Here is a 27004-nt window from a genome sequence, read left to right as displayed (position 1 = left end):
GTTTCTGTGGTAGAAAAATCCCCCCTGAGAACCTTGAGATGAATCTTAATTGTAGGCAGGCTGCTCTTCCCTCAGTACCAGTCCCAGATCTCAAAACACTGGTCAGATTGCCAAACAATATTTTTTGTTACTTAACTGCTAATAACTTACACAAAAGTTATTTATCCAGTCACCTCAAATTGCTCCCATCCACCTTCAAACGTCCTAATCCTTCCTAACAATATCCCATCTTAAAGTAACAGCGGGAAATGTTTATTGCCAGACCAGTGGTCTTGTGTATGGTGATCTTGCCTCTTCCACTTGGTTTTGATTTCCTTTATGAGTAGGTAGTAAAATGTTTTGAAGAGCTTCATTCCTAAGTACTTTGTGGAAAGCAGGTGCTTAGAAAATGTTTTAGTAATGCAGGGGCCAATGTACAGCTTCAAGGACATAGCTGTTATCTGATTGGAGAAGGAAACGGCAAACCACCCCAGTATCTGCCAAGAAAACCCCATAGATGGCATGACCCACAGGGTCACATTTAGATATGACTGAACTATAATGAGGTCCCCTACTCTCTTGTAGCCACACATGCTAGCACTCCCCTCTACCTTGGAACTGGAACCAGGACCCTTGCTCTCTTATGATTGACCAGAAGTGCTCCTTTCTGCCCTAGAACTGCCTTTGACAATAAAGTTGCCAATTAGTGCCAACTATATCCAATGCCAGCAAAGAGTCACTCCAGACAGGCCTTCCCCTGGATGTCACCTTTCCTGCCAATTTCTTAAATTGTTACAGGCTAGAAAAATGTCTCACTAAGATCTTTTGTTGACTCTGCTGATCCAAATTTTTCTTTGAAGTATTATTTGGAGAGAAATATTGTCCTCTGTCATCTTCTGGCCCTTACATTCCACAATGCTCTTAATATTCCAAAGGGCTTTCATATCTACTCTCTCACTTGGTTTTCATAATGCTCTGAGATGGTCATCATTTTGCAAATGAAAAAACTGGAAGTCGTCACATATACTCTAAATTCCTGACCACTACAGTCCACAATGATTTATGCCCTCTTCCTCACTTGAACTCCTTATTGGGCATCTATATGATACCTATGTTGCTCATCATCTGGATGGATGTCTGAGGTCATTATAAATTTGGCCTCAGATAGTCCTAGCTGTGTGCCCCAGGGCAAGACGATTAATCCCCATTGCCCAGTCCTTACCAGTCTTCTGTCTTTTTTTTTTAATTTGGTCAATTTCAAACATTATTTCTTGCTTACAAAAATCATATTCTATTCCTCCCTCCCCTCTCCCCACCCTTCCCATAGCCTGCATGCAATTCCACTGGGTATTACATGTGTCCTTGATCAGAACCTATTTCCATGCCGTTGATGTTTTCATTGGGATGTTCATTTAGAGTCTATATCCCCAATCATATCCCCCTCAAACCATGTAATCAAGCAGTTGTTTTTCTTCTGTGTTTCTACTCCCAGAGTTTTTCCTCGGAATGTGGATAGTGTTCTTTCTCATAGATCCCTCCAGGTTGTTCAGGATCACTGTATTGCCACGAATGGAGAAGTCCATTACATTTGATTGTACCACAGTGTATCAGTCTCTGTGTACAATGTTCTGGTTCTGCTCCTTTCGCTCTGCATCACTTCCTGGAGGTTGTTTCAGTTCCCATGGAATTCCTCCCGTTCATTATTCCTTTGAGCACAATAATATTCCATCACCAACATATACTACAATTTGTTCAGCCATTCCCCAATTGAAGGGCATCCCCTCATTTTCCATTTTTTTTTGCCACCACAAAGAGTGCAGCTATGAATATTCTTGTACATGTATTTTTCCTTATTATCTCTTTGGGGTGCAAACCCAGCAGTGCTATGGCTGGGTCAAAAGGCAAATAGTCTTTTAGCGCCCTTTGGGCATAGTTCCAAATTGCCCTCAAGAACAGATGGATCAATTCACAACTCCACTAGCAATGAATTAATGTCCCTACTTTGCCACATCCCCATCAGCATCCATTACTTTCCATTGCTGTCAGGTTAGCCAATCTGGTAGGTGTGAGGTGATACCTCAGTTGTTTTGATTTGCATCTTTCTGATTATAAGAGATTTAGAACACTTTTTCATGTGCTTATTAATACTTTTGATTTCTTTGACTGAAAATTGCCTATTCATGTCCCTTGCCCATTTATCAATTGGAGAATGGCTTGATTTTTTTTGTACAATTGATTCAGTTCTTTGTAAATTTGAGTATTTAGACCTTTGTCAGAGGTTTTTGTTATGAAGATCTTTTCCCAATTTGTTGCTTCCCTTCTAATTTTGGTTGCATTGGTTTTGTTTGTACAAACTTTTAAATTTGATGTAATCAAAATTATTTATTTTGTATTTTGTGACTTTTTAAAAGTCTTGCTTGGTTTTAAAATCTTTCCCTTCCCATAGGTCTGACATGTATACTATTCTGTGTTCACATAATTTACTTATATTTTCCTTCATGTTCAAGTCATTCACCCATTTTGAGTTTATCTTGGTGTAGGGTGAGGTGTTGATCCAAACCTAATCTCTCCCACACCGTCTTCCAATTTTCCCAGCAGTTTTTATGAAATAGTGGATTTTTGTGTCAAAAGCTGGGATCTTTGGGCTTGTCATAGACTATCTTGCTGAGGACACTTACCCCAAGTCTATTCTACCGATCCTCCTTTCTGTCTCTTAACCAGTACCATATTGTTTTGATGTCCACTGCTTTATAGTATAGTTTGAGATCTGGTACTGCAAGGCCACCTTCCTTCACATTTGTTTTTTCATTATTTCGCTGGATATCCTTGATCTTTTGTTATGTTTTTTTCTAATTCAGTAAAAAAGTTTTTGGTAGTTCGATGGGTATGGCACTAAATAAGTTTGGGTAGGATGGTCATTTTTATTGTTAGCTCGTCCTACCCATAAACAGTTAATGTTTTTCCAATTGTTTAGATCTAGTTTTGTGTGGAAAGTGTTTTGTAGTTGTGTTCATAAAGTTCCCATGTTTGTCTTTGGCAAATAGTTTCTTAAGTATTTTATAGTGTCTAGGGTGATTTTAAATGGAATTTCTCTTTCTATTCTTGCTGCAATGTTGGAGATATATAGAAATGCTGACTTATGTGGGCTTATTTTGTATCCTGCAACTTTGCTAAAGTTGTTGATTATTTCCACTATCTTTTTAGTTAATTCTCTAGGATTCTTTAAGTAGACCATCATATCATCACTTGGTCTCGTTACCAAGAGTGATAGCTTGGTCTCCTCATTGCCTATTTTAATACCTTCAATTTCTTTTTCTTCTCTAATTGCTACTGCTAGTGTTTCCAGTACAATGTTAAATAATAGCGGTGATAATGGGCATCCTTGTTTCACTCCTGATCTTATTGGGAATGCATCTAGTTTATCCCCATTGCAGATGATGTTGGCTGATAGTTTTAGATAAATACTGTTTACTATTTTTAGGAACGGCCCTTCTATTCCTATGCTTTCTAGTGTTTTCAATAGGAATGAGTGTTGTATTTTGTCAAAGGCTTTTTCTGTGTCTATTGAGATAATCATGTGATTTTTGTAAGTTTGCTTGTTGATATGGTCAATTATGTGAATGGTTTTCCTAATGTTGAACCATCCTTGCATTCCTGGTATAAATCCCTCCTGATCATAGTGAATAACCCTTATGCTTTACTTGCTGGACATTCTTCTGCCTTTTTGAAAACCAATATACATAACTGATTCTAGGATGGAAGTTTTAAAAAGAAAAAAAAATACTCTACCACTATTCTATTTAAATAACCAACCCCCCCCCCCCAAAGTTGAACTTTGTATGCTTGTCTCCCTCTATGATACTGTCTGTTTCATGAACACTATAAAAATATAAACCAAAATGACTTGGGCAGAGGGATTTTCAGAAGCAAGAGGAGGCTTTACCCTCTTTGGATTTCATTCTCTGAGATTCAAAACTGACTTTGACAGACTTATGTCCTAAGTGCAGAGTACTGAGTTTTTATTCCACAAAAAAGCAACAGGAATCATAAGTGTGGGATGATGATGATGATGATGCTGTAACCCCCACAGCTGTGGGTCCTATGTACTTGGCCATGAGAAATCCCCTCCCTTTAGAGACAAGGGAAGACTGGGAGAGGACGGATAGAGGCAGCTCAGCTGTTTATTAAATCTGGGAAATGGCTCTGAGATCGGGTAATAGAAAAGTTACTGTACACATGGGGAAGAGGGGGTGTGGACAAGGGAAGGTGGAGACCCTAGCATCTGATACCCCGCTCCATCCCCAAGCTGAACAAGTCCCAGCCCAGAGTCTTGAGTACAGGTGCAAATTTGTATGGATCTGTTGTTGGGGCTGCCCCACAGCCTCACATTAAATGCGCTGCCCCCGTGGGGGGCACCAGGAATCCTTGCCCAGTGGCAGAAGCAGTGGAGAGAAGCTGTTTAGAGACAGGCTCTAGTAGCGACCCAGTACAGTAGCGAGGAGGGCCATCCGCATGTACATGCCGTTCTCAGCCTGCCGGAAGTAGGCAGCTCGGGGGTCAGAGTCTACCTCCACACTGTAGGGGAAAATGAGAGGTCACTGGTGCTCCCACGTTCCTTTATCCCAACTAGGCAGCTGCCTGGAGAAAAGAAATGCCTCAACCTATAGTATGCCTGAACCCAGAAGAGCTCCTGCAGGCAATGCCAGCAAGAGCTTAAGAGTCAAGCCCTGGCAGCTGCAATCTCATGATCCCCCAGCTCCCCTGCCCTAGCACCTTCTCACCTGATCTCGTTGACCCGAGGCATTGGGTGCATCACGACCATCTTCTTCTTGGCCCGGGTCATGATGTGGGGTGTGAGGATGAATTGGCCAAAGCACTGAGGGAAGGAAGGGCCGAGTGGCTCCAGGTCTCTCCAACAACCCCGGGAAGGGGCAGAAGCCACAGGGGTGTGATACATTATTTAGCCTTCTTTCCCTCTTTACAGGGTCACCCAGGGAGGTATCAGGCAGAGCCCTTCCCACCCTGTATCTCCCACCCTGGACTCAAATGCCATCCCGAGCACTCACAGCTTCATACTCTTGGGTGGATCCAAACCGTTCCTTTTGAATCCGAGTCATATAAAGGACATCTGTGTCAGGTAGGGCCTCCTCAATGCTCTCAAATTCCTCCTAAGAATTGGAGGAAAGATCCTGTTAGTTCTTTAGGTGCCCTTCACCAAGTATTCATCCAGATCCCGAATGCATCGACCAATCTATGGCTTCCTGGCCTGCTATGCCTAGGATAATCTGCCACCCTGCCAAGATGATAGAGATGATCTTACCTGCTTAGTCCCTCTGGAAGCTACAAAAGACAAGACATCTGGTGGCATGCGCAGGCTGGGGGGTGCCACATAGCGAAGACTGACCCGATACTGTGTGAGCAGGCAGGCAAGGGAGTGTACTGTCCGTCCGTGCTTGAGATCTCCTACCATGGTGATCTAGAGAAAAGAGTCAGTCAGAAAACAGAGGAGCTGCAAGATCACCTCAAATCCCCATCTTCTCCCTCAGAATTAACCCGTTCCATGATTGCCTCCATGGCCGCTCTCAGCTAAAAACCCAAGGTTAATTTGGAGGCTGGTGTCTGCTAAAGAAGGGGAGGACCCAGATCTCAATCCACCATGGCTGTCCTCTCTTACCGTCATGCCATTGACAGTTCCTAGCTCCTCTCGAATGGTAAAGACATCCAGCAAGGCCTGGGTTGGGTGCTCTCCTACTCCATCCCCAGCATTGATCACTGGCCTCCGGCAGTGCTTGGCTGCCAGCTATACAGGAGGAGATTGGGGAAAAAACAGATGGAACAATTCTCAAGAGAATAACTGAAAAATAATAATAACAATCTTAAAAAGTGCCTAATTTTAGTAATAGTCAAGGACAATGCAAAGGAAAATGTGTGTTGCTTTCTCTGCTGATAGTTGCCAAATTGTTCATAGGCAGTTATCCTACTACATAATTTGACAAGTGTTTAAAAAGTACTTTCTGGACGCTAGGCATGGGCTTGGAACTGGGGATAACTGGGAAAGGCACACTGTCCTAGAGCTGACTTCTGACCTTTAAAAAGGAGCCAGGGATTCCAAGAAGCTCAGGGGAAGGAGAACATTTTAGGCACAGGGACAACCTCTGAAAGGGATGGAGCCTGGAGATCATGGATCAAAGAGCTAGAGCTAGAAGGTCATCTAGCCCAACATTCTCATTTTAGAGGAAGAGGCTGAGTAGCGGGGAAAACTGACCTCTCAAAGTCACATGGGAAGAAGGCATCAGAACCCAGGTGCTGACCATCAGAGCCAAAGCTCTTTCCACTGTTGTGTGCAGAGAAATATGAGAAGGGCAGTTTGGCTAACTCTCGGGCCACCCAGCTGTAGGAGACTTGGGCCTTGATGACAGATTGTTAAATTGGGGACCGTCTAATAATTGCACCTTATAAACAGTATGGACTCATGAGGTGTTTTAGTATAGTCTCACAAACACCCTCCAATTCAGCCAACTGGATTTCTTGTTCTTTCCCACATTCAACCTCTCCACCTCTCCCTGGGCTTCAAGTTCTCAGCCAAGTGCCACCTCCAACACAAGGCCTTCCCCTGATCCCCTTAGCTGTTGAATATAATGGACTAAACCCTGTACCATAAGGAAGAATGAAAACAGAAGTAAAAGAAATAGGAATACTTTTTTGTGAAGTGATGAAAATAAAAAGAATCAAAAGAACAATATGGCCAATTACTACTACTGTGGTAGGAGCTGATGGCTCTTTGAAAACTGTCTAGAAATGCATATAACTTTCAGTAATAACAAGCCAGATAAAAGCTACTGAACAATATCGGTACTAATGTAAAGCATCTTTTTAAATAAGTGGAAGCCCGCTAGTGTAAAAGAGTGTATTAAGGAAGTTCAGAATCTCTCAAGTGGGCCCTTTCTACTTCTGAATAGCTCTAATTGTCAGGAGGGCAGCTAGGTGAATCAGTGGATAGAGTGCCAGGGTTTGGGTCAGGAAGAGCAAAAGTCAAATCAGTCACTTAACCCTGTTTGCCTCAGATTCTTCTTTGGTAAGATGAGCTGGAGAAGGAAATGACCAACCATTCCAGTATCTCTTCCAGGGAAACCCTAAATGAAGTCATGAAGAGTTGGACAGGACTGAAATGCCTGAATGATACTTACTTATTAGACTTTTCCTGATATTTACTCTAAATTGGCCTCCCCTCACCATTCCTGGCTCTGTCCTCTGGGCCAAATAAACACACCTCCATGAAGCAGCCTTCAAACATTTCATAACAGTTGCCACAGTCTCCGTGGGTCTTCTCTTCCTTCAACTGATTCTCACCCGGAGTCAAAGCTCCTCATCTTTCTGGCTGCGGCCTGGTTTCTCAATGTTTTTCTTAAACCATGGTGCCACGATCTGAACCCAACACTCCAGAAGAGGGCTGGCTGGGCCTTTGCCACCTATTTCTGGGAGCCATGGCTCTTACCGCAGGACAAGATCAAATTCACTTTTTTGGCCATCCCATCCTGCTGCTGACTCACACAGAGTTTCAGATCCACTTGAGGTCCAGTGTTCAGAACACCTGCTGACTAATCATCCCTCCCTCATTTTCTATTTGTGAGGTTGACTTTTGGCACCCAAATGTAAGACTTTATGCTTATTTTCTCCTGGGTTTTTACTGTATTTTATTTTATCCAGCACAATGCTCTAGCCTGTGGAGATCTTTTGGGCTCCTGGTGACCATCCCGTGTGCTAGCTATCCCTTAAGTAGTATTATCTGAGAATTCAAAAAGCATGCCAATCTCTGCCTTTATCCATATTAATGATAAACATACTAAACATTGTGGGATCGAGCACAGAAAAAGGAATGTCCAGAAGATGGAACCAAAGCCAAGTAAAAGAAAATGAATGTAAAAGTGTGAAGCAATACTATGAATGCTCCAGGCCAGGATGAACTGAGGCTGAATGAGGGACACAAAGCACAACCAAATGGGATTTTGGTTATGGTTGTAGAAAAAAAGGAGAATCATAAAATAAGCAGGACCTTGGCTTGGGGTGAATAGGATGTGAACAGAGCACTAGGCTTAGAGTCAGGAAGACTCAAGTTCTAATCCAGCCTCAGACACTAGCAGTGTGACACTGGGCAAATCATTTTGCTCTATTTGCCTCAGTTTCCTCACCTATACAATGAGCTGGAGAAGGAAATGGCAAACCACTCCAATATCTTTGCCAAGAAAACCCCAAAAGGGGTCATGAAAAGTCAAACACCAGTGAAACGACTAAACAGCTGACAACACGGAGAAGGCAGACCTGCCTGACTCATATGTTATTTCTATTTTCTCTGCAAAAGAGAATGGCCTCTTTGTTAGAAATGACAGGCAAAATAATGACTAATGGGGAGTTAATGCCCAATATAAATAAGGGAAGAGTGAGACAGTGCCAGGCTTCCCTGAGTGAATTCAATTAAACCAGTCCAGATTAACTACATCCTCCAATCCTTGATGTCAAAGAATTAGAAGCTGGGATTTCTAAGCCTTTGTCAGTGATATTTTAAAAATCATGGAAAATGAGAGAGAGAGAGAGAGAGAGAGACAGAGAGAGAGACAGAGACAGAGACAGAGACAGAGACAAAGCCTTTAAGACTGGAAAAGGATAAATGATACTCTGATTCAAAAGGAGAAGAGAACTAAGTCTGCAAGTTATTAATCAGCCAATGGGTTCAACTTAGACCTCTTTAAAAACAAGATTACATAGATTCTTGTAGAGAAGATGTAGAGAGATATGGATTGGATAATAATATGGCCAAGATAGATTCAGAACTGATTAGATAGCTGGACATAAAGGGGAGCCATTAATGGTTTCTTGTCAGTGTGGCAGAGGTCTCCAGTGTAGTGCCCCAGGGATCAATGTAGTTTAATTTTTGTCAGTGATCTGGATAAAGGCTTAGATGATGAGATGGTACATTGTTAATTTTGGAAAAGACACAAAGCTGAGAGGAATACCTAATACACAGGATGATAATAACAATAATAAAAATAGCTAGCAAGTATTTATACAATGCCTACTTTTGTGCTAAGCATTTTACAATTATTATCTCATTTGATGCTGACAACTAGATAGGTGCTATTATTAGCCCCATTTTATAGATGAGGAAACTGAAACTCAGATATGTTGAAACTCAGAGATGTTAAGCGACTTGTTCAAAATCACACAGCTAGTAAATATGTAGCACTAGATTTGAATTTGGGTCTCCCTGACTATAGGCCCACTGGACCACCTAGCTGTCAGGGTGATAGGGTCAGGATCCAAAAATCCAGACAAGCTAGAATCTAATAAGATAAAATTCAACAGAGATAAATGCAAAGCCTTATACTTCAAGATTAAAAATAAAAAATCAACAAGTATAATCAAGGGAGGCATGGTCAGACCACGGTTGTTCAATGGGTTGGCCAACTGGCCACTTCTCTGGGCTCCGTTAAGAGCACAATATCCAGGAGCAGGGAGGTGGAAATCCCACTGTTCTCTGCAGCCCTCATTAAAACTCATCTGGGGCACTGTGTTCAGTTCTGGAGATCATGTTTTAGGAAGGACAATGATTAATTGGAGAATGTCCAGAAGATGGTAACCAAAATGAAAGTTTCTTGAGTTCCTTGCCATATGAGATCAGCTGAAGGACCCAGGGATGTTTAGCCTGGAGAAGAGTATACTCAGAGAGGACATGAGAGCTATTTTGAAACATCTGAAGGGCTGCTATGTGGAGGAGGGACTAGACTCATTCTATTTGGTCCTAGAGGACATAATTGAGAGTAATGTGTAGAAAAAGCAAGAGGCCAATTTAGGTTCGATTTTTAGAAAACTCTCCCTGACAATCAGAGCTGCCTGAAGGTGGAGTAGGAGGTGATGAGTTCCTTCTTCCCTAGAGTCTTCAGTCAGAGGCTAGATGCTCACTCATGGGGACTTCTCTCAAGTATGAGGTGTACTAGATGGCCCTGAGGTACCTTCTAAATCTCAAATTCTTTAATTATTTCCTATGGTCTGTACATTGTGTACTCAATCAATTCAGAGTACCTTAGGTATGTTTGTATCTGTTCAAATAAAATTTCTCAATACAAATTCTTTCTTTCTTTAAAAAAAAAAGTCAGAAAACCAGGGATCATAATGTTGCCAGTAAAATCGTCACTTCTCTCTTTTGCATGAGTATCTCATCATCCATAGTTGGGTCCCTACTGTCTTCCTAGTTCAATCCAACAGCTACGTCTCTCTTTTTTGCTTCCTATGGCCCTTTACCCCTCCTACCTCCACAGCTCCAGGTTGGGGGTGCCGGAGCACAACAACATCGGCATAGCAGCTCATGGTCTGGACAGAATCTGCTAGGGATTCTCCCTTCTGGACAGACGATGTAGCTTCAGAGAAGTTGAGCACAGAGCCTCCGAGCCGGGCCATAGCTGCTGCAAAGGAACTGCTGGTACGAGTGCTCACTTCATAAAACATGGAGGCCATCACCTTGCCCTGGTATGGGAAGTAGATTTACTCCAAAGAACACAATAATAACTTTCCCCCAAGGGTTCCATCTTACCCACAGGGAGATACATAGGGCATATAATTTGAGAGATATGGAAAAGACCCACTTATCCAGAAGTATCTGCCCCATTGGCTTGCCATAGACTAAAGCATTCCACCACTGGTCACTTATTTTGGTCAAAACTTTCCCTCTAGAAATTCATTGTTAAAAAGTATATGCTCTGACAGTACTGATATATCCTATGTCTGACAATTTACTACCTAGGGAGCAGGAGAAGGGAGGAAGAAAGGAGAGAATTGGAATCATGAAATGTAAGATAATAATTATCAAAAATTGTCTCTCTATATAATTGGAAAATTATATGCTCCTCGGAAGGGTGGAAGATCCCTGGTATTTCTTAGAAAAACAATAAAACTAACTTAAATCAGATTAGCTGAGATTCTAAAAAGTGAAGCAAAAAAGGGGACAGATATATTTTGAGTGTTGAGGATGTGAAAGGTTAAGGTCGATTGCATAGGATCCTACCCAAGGAAGAATAACTCCCTGTAATACCATGGGAAGAGACATTCAAAGCTCTGATACTCCCTAAGTCTATGGTGGAAAGGAGACATACAGGGAAACAATAGACCAGCGTTGGCAAAGTATTGACACACATGCAGAGTCAGCTCTTGGGGAGTTGCTCTGTTTTCTGTCTTCACAGGGTTCATGGATATTTTTTTGCATGCCTTGCCTCTCTGTCCAGCTGCCCAAAGTGAGCACTTCTTCCCTCCACTCTTTGGGGTAATGCAGGGGCCTCATATGCAATCTTAAATTGTAGTCTGGGCATGCAATCTCAAAAACTTTTGCCAATCTGCAGTAGACTCTCTCTCTTCCCTCTTACAGATGGTATAAGGCTCACCATAGGAGCCCAACTAATACCCTTCTTGCCTACCTTCAATACTGACCTTGAGAATGTCTATGCTCCGTTCCTTCTGGACCATCATCCGCAGGGTGTGTGCCACATTGAACAGGTGGGACATCTGAAAAGGGTCACAAGTCAGTCAGGGACAACACTTTCTCAGACATCCTCTTCCAAATCCCAAGGCCCAGAGCTCTTCTGCCAACATCCCCCACCACTCCCTACCAGGTACCTGATCTTTGGTAAACTGACGAACAGACAGTATATGCTGGCCAACTAGAGAATGCAGCAAGGGTGAAGTCTGAGTATGCAACAGGCTAGGAGTACCCAAGTTCTGGGGTGAGGCCTGCCTAGGCACTGGAGGAGGGTAGCAGCAGCTATCAGGAGTTCCTGCGAGATCTATAGCAGAAGAATGGGACCAGTGCCAAAGCATTCAACTCGAGTTTCCCTTCATCTCCTCCCTACCAGCACCATCTGGTTCATGGTGCTTCCCATTAGAGAAAGAATTTCCCACCTGGCTCCACTGTCTTGCGGGAGGGTTTCTCCTTAGGTTCTTCAGCTACAAAGGGAATAGGGCAGAAATAAGTATCAATTGGAGTCACAGGCAGCCATGCATCTCCCAGGACACTTACTTATCACACTATGTTAAACCAACTCACACCAAGGCAGCCACAGCAGGTTAGTGGAGAGAGGAAAATAAGTAGCTTTGGCCTACAGGCAGACATGTACACACATCATACATACAGCACCTGCCCCAGCAAATTTGTATCCCCAGCAAACTTGTATCCAGGTAGCAAATGTCCTCATTGCCCCTACCCCCAATGCTCAGCCCAATGACAGCATGGCTCTTATGCAAGATGAAAAGGCTGAGTTCACAGCAACTTAAGAGACACTCCATGGGGAAAAGCCCCAGATTTACCCCACACTCTGTTGCCTTGTGGGGTCCTGGCTCTTGGGCCGATGAACACAGCTGCCCATAACAAGAGAGGAGGAATAAGGGAAAGCTGGGGAGGAGACAATGACCCCTGGACTTACTTATCAAAAATTAAAGGATAAAAAAAACGGATCAAAGTTGGTGGGAGGATTTGGGAATAATAGAGAAGACAGGAAAAGGGAAAGGGCAGGAGCTATATAGCAAGCAGTCATCAATCTGGGGTGCTAAGTAAGAAGACAACTTGGAAGAAATGCCAAGCCCCCAAAGACCTACTCCTCTATCTTAGGTTCTTGGAGAAATGAGAAGACCATTCCTATGTTCTATATCAGCAGAATTCCTCTCACCTGGAAGGCCAGGGTCAGAAGCTCGGTGGATTCGAGGTGGGAGATGGAATCGCCCATCAGGATGGCCTGGGAGGCCACGTCGGGGTCTTTCTGGAGTCTGTGAGAGTAACATGGGTCCATTCTTTTGAGAAAACAACTAAAAATCCCTTCCCTTCCTTCCTCTCCCTTGAAGAAAAATGAAACGTACTGCCTCACAAACTCAGTTTCTTCAGCCTTCATGTATCCCTTATCCCCACTCCTCTCCACTAATAAGATGATCCTTAATGTCATCCATGAACTGGTTCCTTAGGGTATTTGTGTTTACGACCTGACAATGCCTTAATTTGTTTTCAGATAAGTTATGGGACTGCTTGGGGAGTGAGGGAGGAAAGTTCCTTATACCTAAAAATCTTCAAGTAGATGTTGGAAGACCACTTGTTGGGAGTGTTTATAACCTGTGTAGGAAAGACCTGCACAGGTATGGGTTAGATTAGATGATCCTAAGTCCTATTCCAAAAAGCTGTAGTGAAAACATTTAGGCAGTACCATATGAACCCTCTTGAATCAGCTAGCTGTGACCACCTGTCTGTGCCCCTTGGCTCTGTACCTTGATACTTTCACTGGGTGGGGCTGAAGGCAGGTGCTGAGGCACTGGGCCTTGAGGCCACTTCCTCACATCTTGCCCGTAGCCAGGGGGCACTAGTACCTGTATATAAGAGACCAGGAAAAATGTGAGGTTAGGGTCAGGTAAGGAATTCTCTGGAAACCAAGTGAGCTGGAAGACAGTGGGAGAGCAAGGAGGAAGTCATGTAGCAACCAGAAGTCGGGGTCAATGCCTTTGTAATGCCTACTTGCACAAAGGAAGACTAATGGCAGGCATCTGATTATCACTGGTATGTGGTAAACTCAACAGATGGTCTCTAGCATAGTTAGGAAATTAAGTTGCTCTGGGGAAGCTCTTGGAAGTCAAGCTTGGAATTTAGGATCATAGCTTCTTTTCAATGGGGAGGAGGGGGAGGAGCTATGTTTGGGGAACTGATGGAAAGAGAGAACCAACTCACATCTTTAAGTACTTAAAGGGTTGTCATGTAAAAGAGGTATTACTTATTCTTGCTGACCCCCAAGGCTGACTCATCATCAGTGAATGGGTGGCAGTAAAAGGAAGCAGATTTTTGCCTCAAAACAAGGAAATATTTCCTAACAACTAAAATTGTGCCCAAATGGGAGGGGAAGGCAGGACAGGGAAGAGTAGGTTTCCTAACACCAGAAGTACTCAAATGACCGAATTACCTGAACTAGATGGGATTAGGAAAGAAGGTCTGACCCAGGATTGAGAGGGAGGGATGAGGGTTATGGGCTCAGATACCTGACCATCAATGTAGGCAACCTCCCCTCGAAGGACAACTCGCCGTATTGTGCCCTTCACTCGCTGTCCCTCAAAAGGTGTCCAATGTGCCTTGGAGAAGGGCATGTGGCTGGGGATGATCCATTCATGCTCCAGATCCACCTGCCCCAGAAACAGGTTATGTGTGTTGGGTGGGGTGGGCTAGGAACATAATTGAACATAGCCTCTCCCCCCAAAATGGGTAATGTTTGGGCTCAAAGCTACCCAACGCCCATCCCCATTCTCAGCACAATGTCTTCTCTTCTTTCCATACAGGGGCTGCTTTCTTTCATGGACCTTCCTCCCACCCCAAGCCCACACCTCAACATAGGTGTCCTCCTGCTGGGGCAAGTGAAAGATCCGTCGGGGATTGTGGTGCAGCTTCTGCAGCAGGTCATCTAGGCTGAGTCGGCCCTCGCTCACCGCTGTTAGCAGCAATGGAAGCATTGTCTCCAGACCTGGGAAGCCAGGGGGAGGCTTGGACCCAGATTTTTCTTCCAGGGTGTGAGGAGCTGAAAGAAAGGGACTGTTGCGAGATGGGCCAAACAAGTTTTCCTCTTAGAACTCAGATTCACCTCAGGAAACAGCTCCTCATCAAGAGAGAAATGGGAAAATTTTTTTGATCTTGTTTGCCCTGTAATAAACTGTTATTCGAAATGTTGACATTTAATACAAATTACGGATGTAATTCTGTATATCTTACTGTGGTTCCAAAAACTGTTCTGTTAGTGTCATGGAAATGTACATTATTTCCAAAGTCATTTCATTAAAGATGATAACTTTTAAAAAAAAATAAGGGAAGATGCTGGTCTTTTCCTCTGTGAGAAGAGGGAAAAGCAGAGGGGAACTCTGCCCACAGTTCCAGCCACCATACTCAATCAAGCTGACAAAGCCCTGTGCCTTTGACCATGGGGAATGCTCATTACATTGCTTGACTCACAAACTAGCTCTCACAAGTCAACCATGGGTCTCTCTTCCTCACCATGGTCTGAGGCAAAGCAATCAATGATGGCCATGTTCTCCCAGAGAGCCTCCACGTCCTCAAGGGTGCCGAGCTCAGGCCGGACTTCACCTTTCCCAGGCCCCAGGCGCTCAAGGTCTGCTTGGCTGAGGAAGAGATGGTGGGGGGCCACCTCGCAGGTCACTGATACCCCCCGTGCCTTTGCAGCTTTAATTAATAGGATCTGGAGGTTGAGAGAATAGAGAGTTCCAGAGAGAGCTAAACTTGGGGGGCTGATCCCCTAGTTTGGTCCCTTTGGACTTCTTTCTGTGGACCAATAGAGAGACAAGAAGAGGCTCCTAACTCTGAGGTCCCATTGTCCTATCCCATATACTTTCTGTCACCTCATTCCTTCTATACTCTCCCCATCACTGATACAGTGCCACTAACCTCCCAAAATGCATGCCTGAAAAAGTGTGTATGCACAAACACAGACTCTCTCCCTCTCCCTCCCTCTTCCCTCCCTCCCCTTTTTACCTCCTCCTTCCGGGCCACGTGGCAGATGTGGACAGGTCGCTGAGCCAACTGGGCTACCATAAGGATGGCAGCTACGGTCTGTCGTTCTGCATGAGCCACAATGGGGAGATGGTGTGGCCATGTCTCAAAGTGCTAGGATCAAAACTTACAGGTCAGTCTGGGTCCTCTTCTATCATTCAGTAAGTGCTGCCGACGACTCCTAGTCCTTGCCCCCACTCTTTCCCATTCTACTCTGTTCACCAGAACCGCCCAACATCCATCCCTATTTGGCTTCCATCTCCTACTATGGTTATTTCAGCACCACCTCCCAGCTACCCTAATCTCAGATTTCTCACCTCCATCCAATGAGAGATGCTCTCCAGTTGAAGTTCAGAGAATGTCTCATTGAGATAGAGCTTCAATCCTGCAGCTGCCCCAGCCACTGCACCCAGGGTTCCTGCATTCTCTGACGAGGCCCCAAGGAACAAGGCATAGTCACAGCGGGCCCCCGTTTCTGCCAACTAGAGGACAATAAAGTACAATGGTGTTGGGCTGGACATCTCAGAGAGATATATTCAGGACAATTACAGGGTCAAAAAACAGATTTACTAAAAAGAGAAGGAACTGACCAAATGGGACAGCATGGTCAATAGCATTTCTGAGTCAAATGAAGGGTCTGGAATCACTCACCTTCTGTGCAAGGGCAAGGGCTGGGGCATCTATGATGGGAGGTCGAGTGTTGGGCATAGCACACACCATGGTGACCCCACCAGCTAGGGCAGCCGCTGTGCCTGAGGCAAAGTCCTCCTTGTGAGTACCACCTGGTTCCCGTAGGTGCACATGTACATCAATCAGCCCTGGGGGAAGGTGAAAAGGAGGACAGGTTTAACTCCAAGAAACAAAATCTATTAAGGACACAGGAGGGTTTTTTGTGTCAGACAAAAAAGAGCAAGACTCTATCCCACCAATGGCAGATAAGGAATGATGGGCAGAAGAGAGGGAAAAGTAGGAGTTTTTGAGAAAGAAAAGGAACTGGTAAAGGGGATAACCTTGGAAAGGGATTAGAGCAAGGAGCATGCGCAGAGTACCACAGAAGAGGGAAAGCAGAGAGAGAGAGAACATGCCCAGGTGTAGAGATAGACATGACCCACAGCCCTCTTCCCACGAATGCTAGATCCAGATGCCCAGCTGGAGCAACGTGGAAGCAGAGAACTGTCACTCACCTGGCAGACGCACAAGCTTCTGTGAGGTCATACAGTCAACATGCACCTTCAGGGGAGGGGCTGGCCCAATCTGGCCCAATGCCTACAAGTGGATGACAGCAACATTTTATTTAGGGAAGAGGGTACTCACAGGATTGTTCAAAGCTGCTACCAGTAGAATGATTGTAGGTGAGCTTTATTTTGTTTTTTCAATATAATTTGACAATACTGAAAAGGGATATGAGAAGATTAAGCACTGCTACCCTAATTAACAATGGGAAAACAAGTTCTGATGAGAAACCCTGATAACGGAAGTGTTGCAATTTGCTTGACTAAATTCTCTATTATCAATTATCCAAGAATGTTTCTCAGAATATTTTAAGACCCACTATTCTTAAGCTTATATTGCAAATTTCTGTCTGTTCCATTGACCTCCCACCAGTATGTTTTTGATTGTTGTGTCTATCTATCTATCTCATATTAGTTTGATCTATTTTGTTTTACCAAAGGTCTATAAAAGCCAGGGTACTTAATCCAACCTTCAACACACTAAAGCCTAGTCCTGCCTCTCCCAACCAGTTTCTCTCCTTACCCAAATCTTCTTGTTAGGAAGCAGCAGCATTTTTATACAGAGATCTATTTTCTCATGCCTCCCCAGGCTCCACCAAATTTATTTAGGGGAAATTCCCTTTAATGCCAGCACCATCACAATAAAGGCCTATTGATTCCTGTCTAAGACCCAATCACCTCTACAAATAGCTTAGTGCACTTGATGTCAATGATGAGTGGCACAGAGAAGTCTGCAGCCAGGCGACGGGTCCGGTACCCCTTGGTTACAAAGGAGGAGAGGCGTCGACCCCCTGCCCCTCGCATTGACAGGTTGATGACCAGTTCAAAGTGGTTTTCTGCCAACTGTTCCAGGATGCTTCGTTGTGGAGGACATTCACCTTCAACTGCCTCCTCAAAGTGCCAGTCCACGGCTGTAACCTATGTTCCCCAAAAGCCCAGCAGACATCACCAAAACAAGGATAAGTCTTCAAATGAAGTGGTACCCAGGAGAAAGGCAGATTAGGGACCCTTTGGATTGGGGCAGGGGAAGGCGGGGCAGTGTCTAGGAATCAACTATCTCTAAAATGGAAAAGCCCTTAAGGGTATGTTTCTATCTTTAGCCATGATGTAAAAATGACACAAATGAATATAAAACTCAAGGAGTCTTAGGTCCTGAGAGTCTTGAGTCCAGATGTGCCAGAAACTCTGGAATTTGACATTTCAATTTGACATTTCTAACTATGTGACAATGAGCAAGCAAATCACTTAAGTTTTGAGACTCAATTTCTTCATTTATAAAATGAGGACACCCATACTTGCTCTATCTGAGTTACAGGGCTGCTCTGCTCTTAGCAGTTGTTATTCCCCTAGGTCAGTCCCAGGAAAATGATGGACCAGAACAGCATGGAGGGGACAGGGGACGGGACATAAAACTATAAGAGTCAGAGAAATAACATAGGAGGAGAGGGTAGCTTACCTTGACACCATGCTCTGTGTAGAAGTCTGCTGTGCCCAAACTGGCATATAAGCTATAGCCTAGACTCTCCAACAGCCTCACTGTAGGGAGCAGCTCACTCTTGTTCTGAGATAGGCAAGAGAGAGGGAAGGCGGAAGGGGGGAAGAGCATTACCTGATACTGGTGACATAAAGGCACTTCTGAGACCCAACTCCTCCTCCTGCAAGGAACCCTGACCTTTACTCTTTTCCCAACCCAATTACCATACCTTGTAACTACCAATAGTCAGCAGGATATTCTTCTTGGGGATCTTGAAGCCAGTGCTTAGCATAGCCTTGAGGTAGGCCTCACAGCGGCTCTCCCCAAAGCCAGCCACTTCCCCAGTGCTGGTCATCTCTACACCCAGCACCACATCTGCTCCTGCCAGGCGTGAGAATGAGAACTGGGGCACCTGAGGGGGTGAGATAAGGGAAAGGGTCTTAAGGATTTCTATGGATACATCATTTTAATCAGGAGGTAGGCTAGGCCACAACAAAATGACCTGGAGCAGCTAGGTGTGTAGAGCACCAGACATGGAGACAAAAGGTCCTGGGTTCAAATGTGGCTTCAGACACTTTCTAGCTTTACCTGGACAAGTCACTGAACCCCAACGTCTAGCTCTTACCATTCGTTCTCCTCCCTTAGAAATGATACTAAGACAGAGGACAAGAACTTAAACAAAAAAAATCTTGCCTCCTAAGATTTCCCAACCCTCAACTTAAAACCCGGTAATGCCAGTCTTCCTTACCTTAACTCCCACTACTCCAGTTCCAGCCATGAGCCCAACAGGCTCCACCTCCTCACCCATGATAATTCGGGTAGCCAGGGCTACCAGATCTACTCCAAGTGTCTTAGAGACAAAGGGGAAGGACCGAGAGACACGGACATTGCACTCGATAACCTTGAGCTGGTCATCCTGGGAAAACACAGATATGATGTTTACCTATGTTCCACAAGAAGCAGGCCCTGCTGTTGACAGCCAATCAATCTCTATTCCTCTATCCACCCTACTTTTTTGGATATGAATTGTAAGATTACAATGTAATTGTATTCAACTTGCCGATTATGGGTCTAAAGGGATTAAATGAAGGGAGGCAGGCAGGTTTTAGTGCTCCCTTTCCTATTTCTTAGAGACACTTGAGCTTCTGGCTCAAAATGCTCAGGGTCCTGGGATAAGGCATCTGGCATTTTAAGTATCCATAACTGCCAGCAAGCCCATTCTCACCCTCAAAGGTCTATTTCCAAAGAAGAGTGGGACCTAACTTTTTACTTTCAAGCTTCAAAATATTGGCAGATCCCACAAGGAAAAAAATTTAGCCCTCTCTTTCTGTAATCAAAAAACTTTAGGTACATAACACAATAACTCCTCATAATCAAGTTTGGGGAGCTCTGCTCTAGCAATAAAGAGGATATTAACCTTTAACTTCTACTTCCAGTCCAAGTCTTGCCCATTACCTTGGCAATGAGCTGAAGATTGAAAGGCCCTGTGACCTGTAGCTCTTGACCCACAGCGTGAACAATTGCTTTGATCCTTTCCAATGTCTTAGGTGTGATGTCTTGAGGAGGAGTCACCAAAGTGGCATCCCCTGAGTGCACCCCTGCATTCTCCACATGCTCTGAGATAGCTACAGCAACCACCATGCCATCACAAGCCACAGCATCCACGTCAATTTCCTGAGAGCCACAATGCAGAATGACCATCAGTGTGAGAATTCTCTCCCAACCCAGCTCAACTCCTCATAAATTTTACATGAAGCAACTACAACTACAAATGTCCCAAGAGAGCCAGGGGATGAGGGAGAATGGGTCAGCAGCCAGGAGCAAGGGAGAGAGGAACAGAGACATTTTTGTTCATCCACCAACCTTGGCCTCTTGGATGAACTTGGAGATGACCACAGGATGTTCTTTGGAGACAGCAGCTGCACTGCTCAGAAATCGCTCAAGGTCTCCATCAGTATAGGCCACATTCATAGCTGCACCACTCAGCACATAGGATGGGCGGACAACACAAGGGTACCCCACGGTGTGACAGAACTGGCGAGCAGACTAAGAACAGCGAGAAGTCAGGTGATATCCGTTAGACCCTGAGCCTCACTTGTGCTCTGCACCCTGGAACACCAGGCCTACCTCCAAGTCACTGAGTTCTCGCCACTGAGGCTGACTGATGCCAATGGTGTCAAGAAGTCGGGAAAATTTGAATCTGTTCTCAGCAGAGTCGATGGCTTCTGGGGATGTGCCAAGGACTCGGCACTGCTGCCTATGCAGGGCCATTGCCATGTTGTTGGGCAACTGACCTCCCATGGAGAGGATTACACCCTCAGGGTTTTCTAGCTCATAGATATCCATCACCACCTGCAGGGGGTCAGATGCTAGGAGTCAGCCAACAGTCACTATGGGAAAGTCAGCACAATTCCAATAAAATGCATTAACTGCCCTTTTCTCCCTTACCTCAAAAGAGATCTCATCAAAGTAGAGCCGATCACACATGTCATAATCAGTACTGACTGTCTCAGGGTTATAGTTCACCATAATAGTCTTATACCCCATCTGTGGCATGATAGGAAATGTTATTTGGCTATGGGGTTCAAAAAGGTAGAACTAGGCAGAGACTAAAAACAATGTCCTTACTATAACTGACCCCCAGACCCCAAGAATCCACCCCACCCCTAAAACATTAACAAGTCTGTGTGACCCTGGCCAAGTCACTTAACCTCAATCACCTAACCTTAGAACCAATAAGGTCAGAAGGCAAAGGTTAAAAAAAAATCAGTAAGCCCCAATTACTCAAAATGTTTGTGTAAATGCAAGAGTGGGTAATCCAACATGGGGTGGGAGGTTGGACTACATGATTTCAATTTCAAATGGGCTTCATTGTCCCTAAATCTGTGTTCCTATGACAGGCACGAGACACAGAGGACAGCTGCTGGATAAGTAACCAATTATTCAAAAGTAGGAGTAGGAGAAATCCCAATCAATTATGGACACAAGTAACATGTGCCAGGGATATCAGAACAGGGACGGTCTCATTCTGAGGGTTAAAGCCCAGACCTTGCGCAGCTGCCGGATGCAGCCCACAGCACACCAGTCAAATTCCACACTGGAGCCAATGCGGTAAACGCCAGAGCCCAAGACCAGGACATGGGGAGCGTGGAAAGCCAGGTCATGGGTGGTGCCACCATAAGTCAGGTACAGATAGTTGGTTTGAGCTGGCCACTCTGCTGCCACTGTATCAATCTGCTTGACCGCTGGACAGATGCCCAGCTCCTGCCGTAGTTTTCGTACGGCCAGCTCTGTGCTAGAGAGGGAGAGCAGGGTCAGAAATGAGCACAGAAAGAGAGCATGGTACTGTTCTAAGGCAAGAAAATCTGCCGCAATTCAAATCACTAGCCCTCATCTCAGAGAAAAAAAGGTCTAAGGCTCTCCAGGTTTGTCCCCACAAAACAACCACTCCTCTAGTCCCTGGGCAGCTTCAGCAGCCTTCCCCTGGGGCTCCCTGACCCAACCAGCAGCCCCTGACCTGAGTACTGCGAGGGCAATCTGCTTGTCGGAGAATCCAAGGCGCTTGGCCTGGTGCAGCAAATCAGGGGGCAAGGGCTGCCCACGGTGTTCCTCTAGTTTTCGAGTGTGCTCTATAATGCGTTTCATGCACTGCAGGAACCAGCGATCAATGCGAGTAAGCTCATACAGTCGGTCTATGGTATATCCTGCCCACAAAGCAGCTGCTACCACAAAGATCCGCTTGTCTGTTGGCGTTTCCAGCTCCTAATAGTGGTGGTTGGAAAGAAAGGGGTGAAGATTTAACCAAGAATAAATATGGAGAAGAGGGGCACAGCTGGGTGGCTCAGGTAGATAGAATGCCAGGCCTGGAGACAGAAAGTACTAGGCTCAAATCTGACCTCAGGCACTTCCTAGCCACGTGACCCTGGGTGAGTCACTTACTCCTATTGTCTAGCCCTTACTACACTTCTACCTTAGTATCAAATTCTAAGACGGAAAGGTAAGGATTTAAAAACACTTTTCCAAAAAAGAATATTGAGAGTGGGGGGTATTCCATAGGGCAGAAGGAATAAATATTTATAGAATGAGCCAGTCGCTGGGCTAACCATTTGACAAACAGTATCTCATTTGATCTTCAAACAACCCTAAGTGGTAGATGCAGCTGTTATCCCCATTTTACAGGTGAGGAAACTGAGATAGAGAGATTAAGTGACCTACCCATGATCACACAGCTAGTCTGAGGCCAGATTTAAACTCGGGCCTTCCTGACTCTAGGCTTGACACTATCCACTGTGCCACCTACCTGCCTCTGTCATAGGGCAGCCCCTAAAGCAACCCCACAAGCTTAGGGAATGTTTGTGGTTGGCACCATTAGTGACAAGTTAATGATAGGGAATAGCAAGATCAGCTTCAGGTATCAAGTGGATGGGGCTGCCCTGTCTCTCACCATGTCACTGACGGGCTTCATTGTGTGATCAAAGCCAACACAGTTCTCATCCACCATGCGCAAGGCCTTTTGGAATGCCTCTTCGAACCCACGTCCAATAGCCATGACCTCACCTAGGGGAGTGAGGAAGAAAGGGGTGCAAGAGTCAGCCTAAAGATCCTGTGGGATCCATTCAGGCAGGCCTCATTGGAAGGATGTCTGGTCCACTGTTTCATTTTGGGTTTTTTTTTTTTAATCAAACCTGGGATTTCCTTTTTAGTGCACTCACAGTAAGGAAACTCCTTCTACCAGGCCAGATGAACACTTTAGAAGTTTGGAGTTGCCTTTGGGTACTAGGAGGTTAAATTATTTATTAAGGTCAGAGCAGAGAGGGCCCAGAAGTGGGACTCGAACCTGGGAGTCACACTTACTGCCTCTTAAGTCTGGCTTCTGGTACACTGTGCTACAAAGCATCCTCATCAGGATTTACACTAGGTTTTTTTCATCTAATTCACCCACTTGGTGAATTAGGGTTAAATTGGGGTTAAAGAAGTGTTATAGTTTGATGCAGTTTTTTATGTGACCACTCTGTCTAAATTATGCATGTGTTTTGAGTCTAAAATTGCCACTGAAATCACTGAAGAATCTTATCCATTTACTTTGTTCCTATTATAATGTCATTATGTTTCCATTATCTCTTTACATTTTTTACACTATTTTAAGCACTATATGCCTACTGCTGACATGTGATAAATTATCTTATAGAAATGGTTAAAAAAATAATAGCTAGCATTTTTACAGAGCTTTCAGTTTTGTAAAGTGCTTTATATTATCTCTTTTTATTCCCATGACAATCCCAAGAAGTAGATGCTATTATTATCCTCATTTTTACACATGAGAAAAGTGAGGCAGATAGAGGTTAAGTGACTTACCCAGGGTCACACAACTAGTACTTGAGCAAGGCTGGATTTGAATCCAGGTTTTCCTGACTTCACGTCCTATAATTTATTAATTTTAGCCTTACCAGATTCAGTAAAATCCACTCCTGGTTCCTGATGCTTGATTTCTACTTGATATGTGGTCCACAGTTATATTAACAAGGTCCCTTTTGTTTTAAAGTAGTACAGTAGACATGAAAATGAGGAATTTATATTGTGGATTCTCAAGGAAACATATACTATTAAAAAGTTAAGCTGGGGCAGATAGGTGGCCCAAAGGATTGAGAGAGCCAGGCTTAGAGATGGAAGATTCTGGGTTCAAATATGGACTCAGACATTTCCAACCTGTGTGACCTTATATTAAGTCATTTAACTCCCATTGCCTAGCTCTTGCACAGTATTGATTCTAAGATAGAAAATAAAGGTTTTAAAAAATAAACATTAAACCAAGTCTCTTGATTGCCTTGTTTGAATCAACTAAATTGAATCACAAATATTATGGACTACACCATGTTTCTGATCTTTGCTTTAGACATCATCTAAATTGCTGGAATTCCTCTAGAGGAGAGGAGTTCCTACAGAATTTCTTGAATTGCTGCTGCTCCTTGGAGAAAGTTGAGGAGCACACCCACAAGTGAGGTACATCAAGAGATATTTTTTATGCTAATGCCAACAGATATTAAAAGGGTGCTCTAAGGGGACTATTATCATATTATTATAGGTACTTAGTGTTAATGGGGTCCTTTGGTCTCTTACCAACACTCTTCATGCAGCTTCCAATCCTTGTGCTAACTCGGAGGAACTTGCTAAGGTCCCAGCGAGGGACCTTAACCACGCAGTAATCCAGGCTGGGCTCAAAAGCAGCAGTACCCCCAGTTACCGAGTTCCTGAGCAGTGGCCAAAGGAAAGGTAAAGAGAGAAAAATCTAGTAATGCTCCAAGATGCCCATTAACCCTTGTAGGATGCTCTTCTCTGTCCAAGAGGATTTCATCTTTTCAGTCCCATGCTCCATCCTCCCCTACAAATGCCTCCCTCTAACACTTCATACCTGAGATCAGGCAAGGAGATACCCAAAGCCAGCTTGGCTGCTACATAGGCCAGAGGATAACCAGTGGCTTTACTGGCAAGGGCCGAACTCCGAGACAGTCGTGCATTCACTTCAATGATATAGTACTGCCAAAGCATACAAGGTGAAAAGAATAAATCAGTGAGTTCAATTTAGAAGCCTAGGGTCTCGTTGGCCAGGCACCTGGCTAGAATGTAGAAAGGTTAAGAAAAAGGAGGCAATGCCCCTGCTGAGTAAGAGAGAAAAGTTCTCCTGAAACAGAGTAGAAGAAGCAAGACACATCCCAGCAATGGGACTCAGGGCCCCTCCCCAGTTCTATAGGCCTCAGTGGCTTTACAGTTTGAGGGTCATGGGGTTTTGCTGCATGGGAAGGGATAGGTAGGGGAGATAGAGAGCATACAACCAAGGAAATATGTATCTCAGGCAAGTTGGGGCTGTGTGGGTAGTTGAGAGGGACAGTATGGAAAATTCTCAGACACAGGGGCTCAGGGCTTTTTACCTGTTCAGACTCAGGGTTCAAGGCATATTGTACATTGCACTCCCCAACAATGCCCAGGTGTTGAGTCACCTTGATAGCAGTCTGTCGCAACAGCTGATATTCCCTGTCGTTTAGTGTCTGGCTTGGGGCCACAACTATAGATTCACCAGTGTGAATGCCCAGTGGATCTAGATTTTCCATGTTACATACCTAGGAAAGGAGAAGTTGCACTAAAGGCCAATGCAAAAAAGCACTAATAATTGATGCAAAGGATTTTTCTGAGGGTCCCTCCCCTTTCTCTGGTCCTAAGGACACAATCTAACAAAGGTTTTAGCCCTGATCCCTCATTCTAAAGCCTTCCCATGATCTTCCTTAACTCAACCACCCCAAAGGTTGTCCAGAATTGGTAGAGATCCCTTCCCTGGTACAACTTACCGTGACACAGTTGCCATAGGCATCTCTCACCACTTCATATTCTATTTCTTTCCATCCCTTGAGGGACTTGTCCACCAGTACTTGACTAGTGTGAGCAAAGGCTGGGGCCACCAGAGAGGAGAGTTCTTCTCTGCTAGAAGCAAAGCCGGAGCCAAGGCCACCTAGGGCAAAGGCAGCACGTACCAGGACCGGGTACCCCAGTCGTTCTGCAGCAGCTTGCGCCTAAGTCAAGGAAAGGAGAAATACAGGTATCGGTGTTATCCAGAGTTCTCAACTCCTACCCAAGCCCAAAGCAAAAAAGGAATGTGTCCAGATAATATCCAGGGACCTGTCTCCGCTATACCTGTTCCAGGGAGTTTGCAGCCTCGCTCGGGGCCACATGTTCTCCAATTTCTGCCATCCTTGCTGCAAAAGCACGCCGATCCTCAGTCAGCTCAATTGTCTCTACGGGGGTGCCTAGGACCCGTACTCCATACCGGGCCAGAACCCCAGCCTTAGTCAGCTCCACACCACAATTCAGTGCTGTCTGGCCCCCAAATGTCAGTAATACACCATCTGGACGCTCATTACGAATAACCTGAGTTGGAAGATGGGCAAGAGCATATATAAAGATTAGAATCCTAAAGAAGTAACCATCTTGCCACAATCTCTTTAAGACATCCCCCAGTGCTACCATCACCACCTTCTGCTGGTAATACCTGAGTCACATAATGAGGAGTTATAGGCAAGAAATAGACTTTGTCCGCCAGTCCCTGGGAGGTTTGCACTGTGGCAATATTAGGATTTATCAGCAGCGTTTGAATATTTTCCTCCTTTAGGGCCTTGATTGCCTGAAATTGTAGGGAGAGTGTGTCACCACCCAGATACCAAAATATTTTTCTACCAATCTTCAACTGTTCCTAAAAATCCCTAGCAATATTTCCTTCCAACCCTTCTTAATCATTTACCTTTGTCTAGATGTCTGGGTCACTTTTATCAAAAGAACATTCAAGTCTCAATCCCTCTTTTCTTATACTTTCTGCCCACCATGGTAAAAGGGGAAGGATGGGGAGGGATAAGTAAAGAACAGATACCAGAGGGAGGAAAGAATGAAGGTGTGAACCTAACCTGAGAGCCAGAGTAGTCAAACTCTCCAGCCTGGCCAATGGAGAGACCCCCTGAGCCCAGGATCAGCACTTTTCGGGGAGATGGAGGCATGTCTCTTGGGGTAGGGGTACCCGAGGGACAGAGACGCTCCATTAACCTTTCACGAACTATAAAAAGTTAAGAAGATTTAGTCACAAACACTTAGGAGCTGAAAGGGATCAGAGATTAGCTAGTTCAACCTCCTAATTTTACTGAGAAGAAACTGAGACCCTGAAAGATAAAAAAAGGACTTGCCCAGAACCACAGAGTGAGTTAGTAACAGAATAGC

General features: G+C 44.6%; 1 protein-coding gene across 2 annotated transcripts in view; it reads right to left on the bottom strand.

The window, feature by feature from the left end:
• Positions 1-3977: 3977 nt before the first annotated feature.
• CAD (carbamoyl-phosphate synthetase 2, aspartate transcarbamylase, and dihydroorotase) overlaps positions 3978-27004 on the bottom strand; it is a 28445-nt gene continuing 5418 nt past the window's right edge. Inside the window, exons 9-45 of one of the 2 annotated variants that reach the window (XM_007475999.3) lie at positions 26698-26843; positions 26289-26420; positions 25934-26167; positions 25591-25812; positions 25177-25365; positions 24660-24784; positions 24368-24498; positions 22695-22807; positions 21768-22012; positions 21299-21545; positions 20699-20797; positions 20378-20602; positions 20114-20296; positions 19706-19924; positions 18999-19166; positions 18480-18662; positions 18233-18337; positions 17455-17694; positions 16729-16810; positions 16196-16362; positions 15862-16026; positions 15527-15658; positions 15032-15233; positions 14371-14561; positions 14032-14172; positions 13273-13371; positions 12687-12783; positions 12328-12378; positions 11923-11967; positions 11641-11807; positions 11455-11529; positions 10285-10497; positions 5654-5779; positions 5300-5455; positions 5046-5147; positions 4761-4855; positions 3978-4554 (exon numbers count right to left, since the gene is read on the bottom strand). In XM_007475999.3, the coding sequence (XP_007476061.2) occupies positions 4452-4554; positions 4761-4855; positions 5046-5147; positions 5300-5455; positions 5654-5779; positions 10285-10497; positions 11455-11529; positions 11641-11807; positions 11923-11967; positions 12328-12378; positions 12687-12783; positions 13273-13371; positions 14032-14172; positions 14371-14561; positions 15032-15233; positions 15527-15658; positions 15862-16026; positions 16196-16362; positions 16729-16810; positions 17455-17694; positions 18233-18337; positions 18480-18662; positions 18999-19166; positions 19706-19924; positions 20114-20296; positions 20378-20602; positions 20699-20797; positions 21299-21545; positions 21768-22012; positions 22695-22807; positions 24368-24498; positions 24660-24784; positions 25177-25365; positions 25591-25812; positions 25934-26167; positions 26289-26420; positions 26698-26843 (5615 nt within the window). In that variant the 3' untranslated portion in view covers positions 3978-4451. The remainder of the gene's footprint in view (positions 4555-4760; positions 4856-5045; positions 5148-5299; positions 5456-5653; positions 5780-10284; positions 10498-11454; positions 11530-11640; positions 11808-11922; positions 11968-12327; positions 12379-12686; positions 12784-13272; positions 13372-14031; positions 14173-14370; positions 14562-15031; positions 15234-15526; positions 15659-15861; positions 16027-16195; positions 16363-16728; positions 16811-17454; positions 17695-18232; positions 18338-18479; positions 18663-18998; positions 19167-19705; positions 19925-20113; positions 20297-20377; positions 20603-20698; positions 20798-21298; positions 21546-21767; positions 22013-22694; positions 22808-24367; positions 24499-24659; positions 24785-25176; positions 25366-25590; positions 25813-25933; positions 26168-26288; positions 26421-26697; positions 26844-27004) is intronic. The other variant, XM_001371087.4, reaches the window with a different exon arrangement.

Source organism: Monodelphis domestica, chromosome 1 (genome assembly GCF_027887165.1).
Source record: "Monodelphis domestica isolate mMonDom1 chromosome 1, mMonDom1.pri, whole genome shotgun sequence".
In the NCBI taxonomy this organism is placed as follows: domain Eukaryota; kingdom Metazoa; phylum Chordata; class Mammalia; order Didelphimorphia; family Didelphidae; genus Monodelphis; species Monodelphis domestica.
The sequence above is the reverse complement of the archived record's forward strand: the minus strand, read 5'-3'. Positions and strand labels throughout refer to the sequence as shown.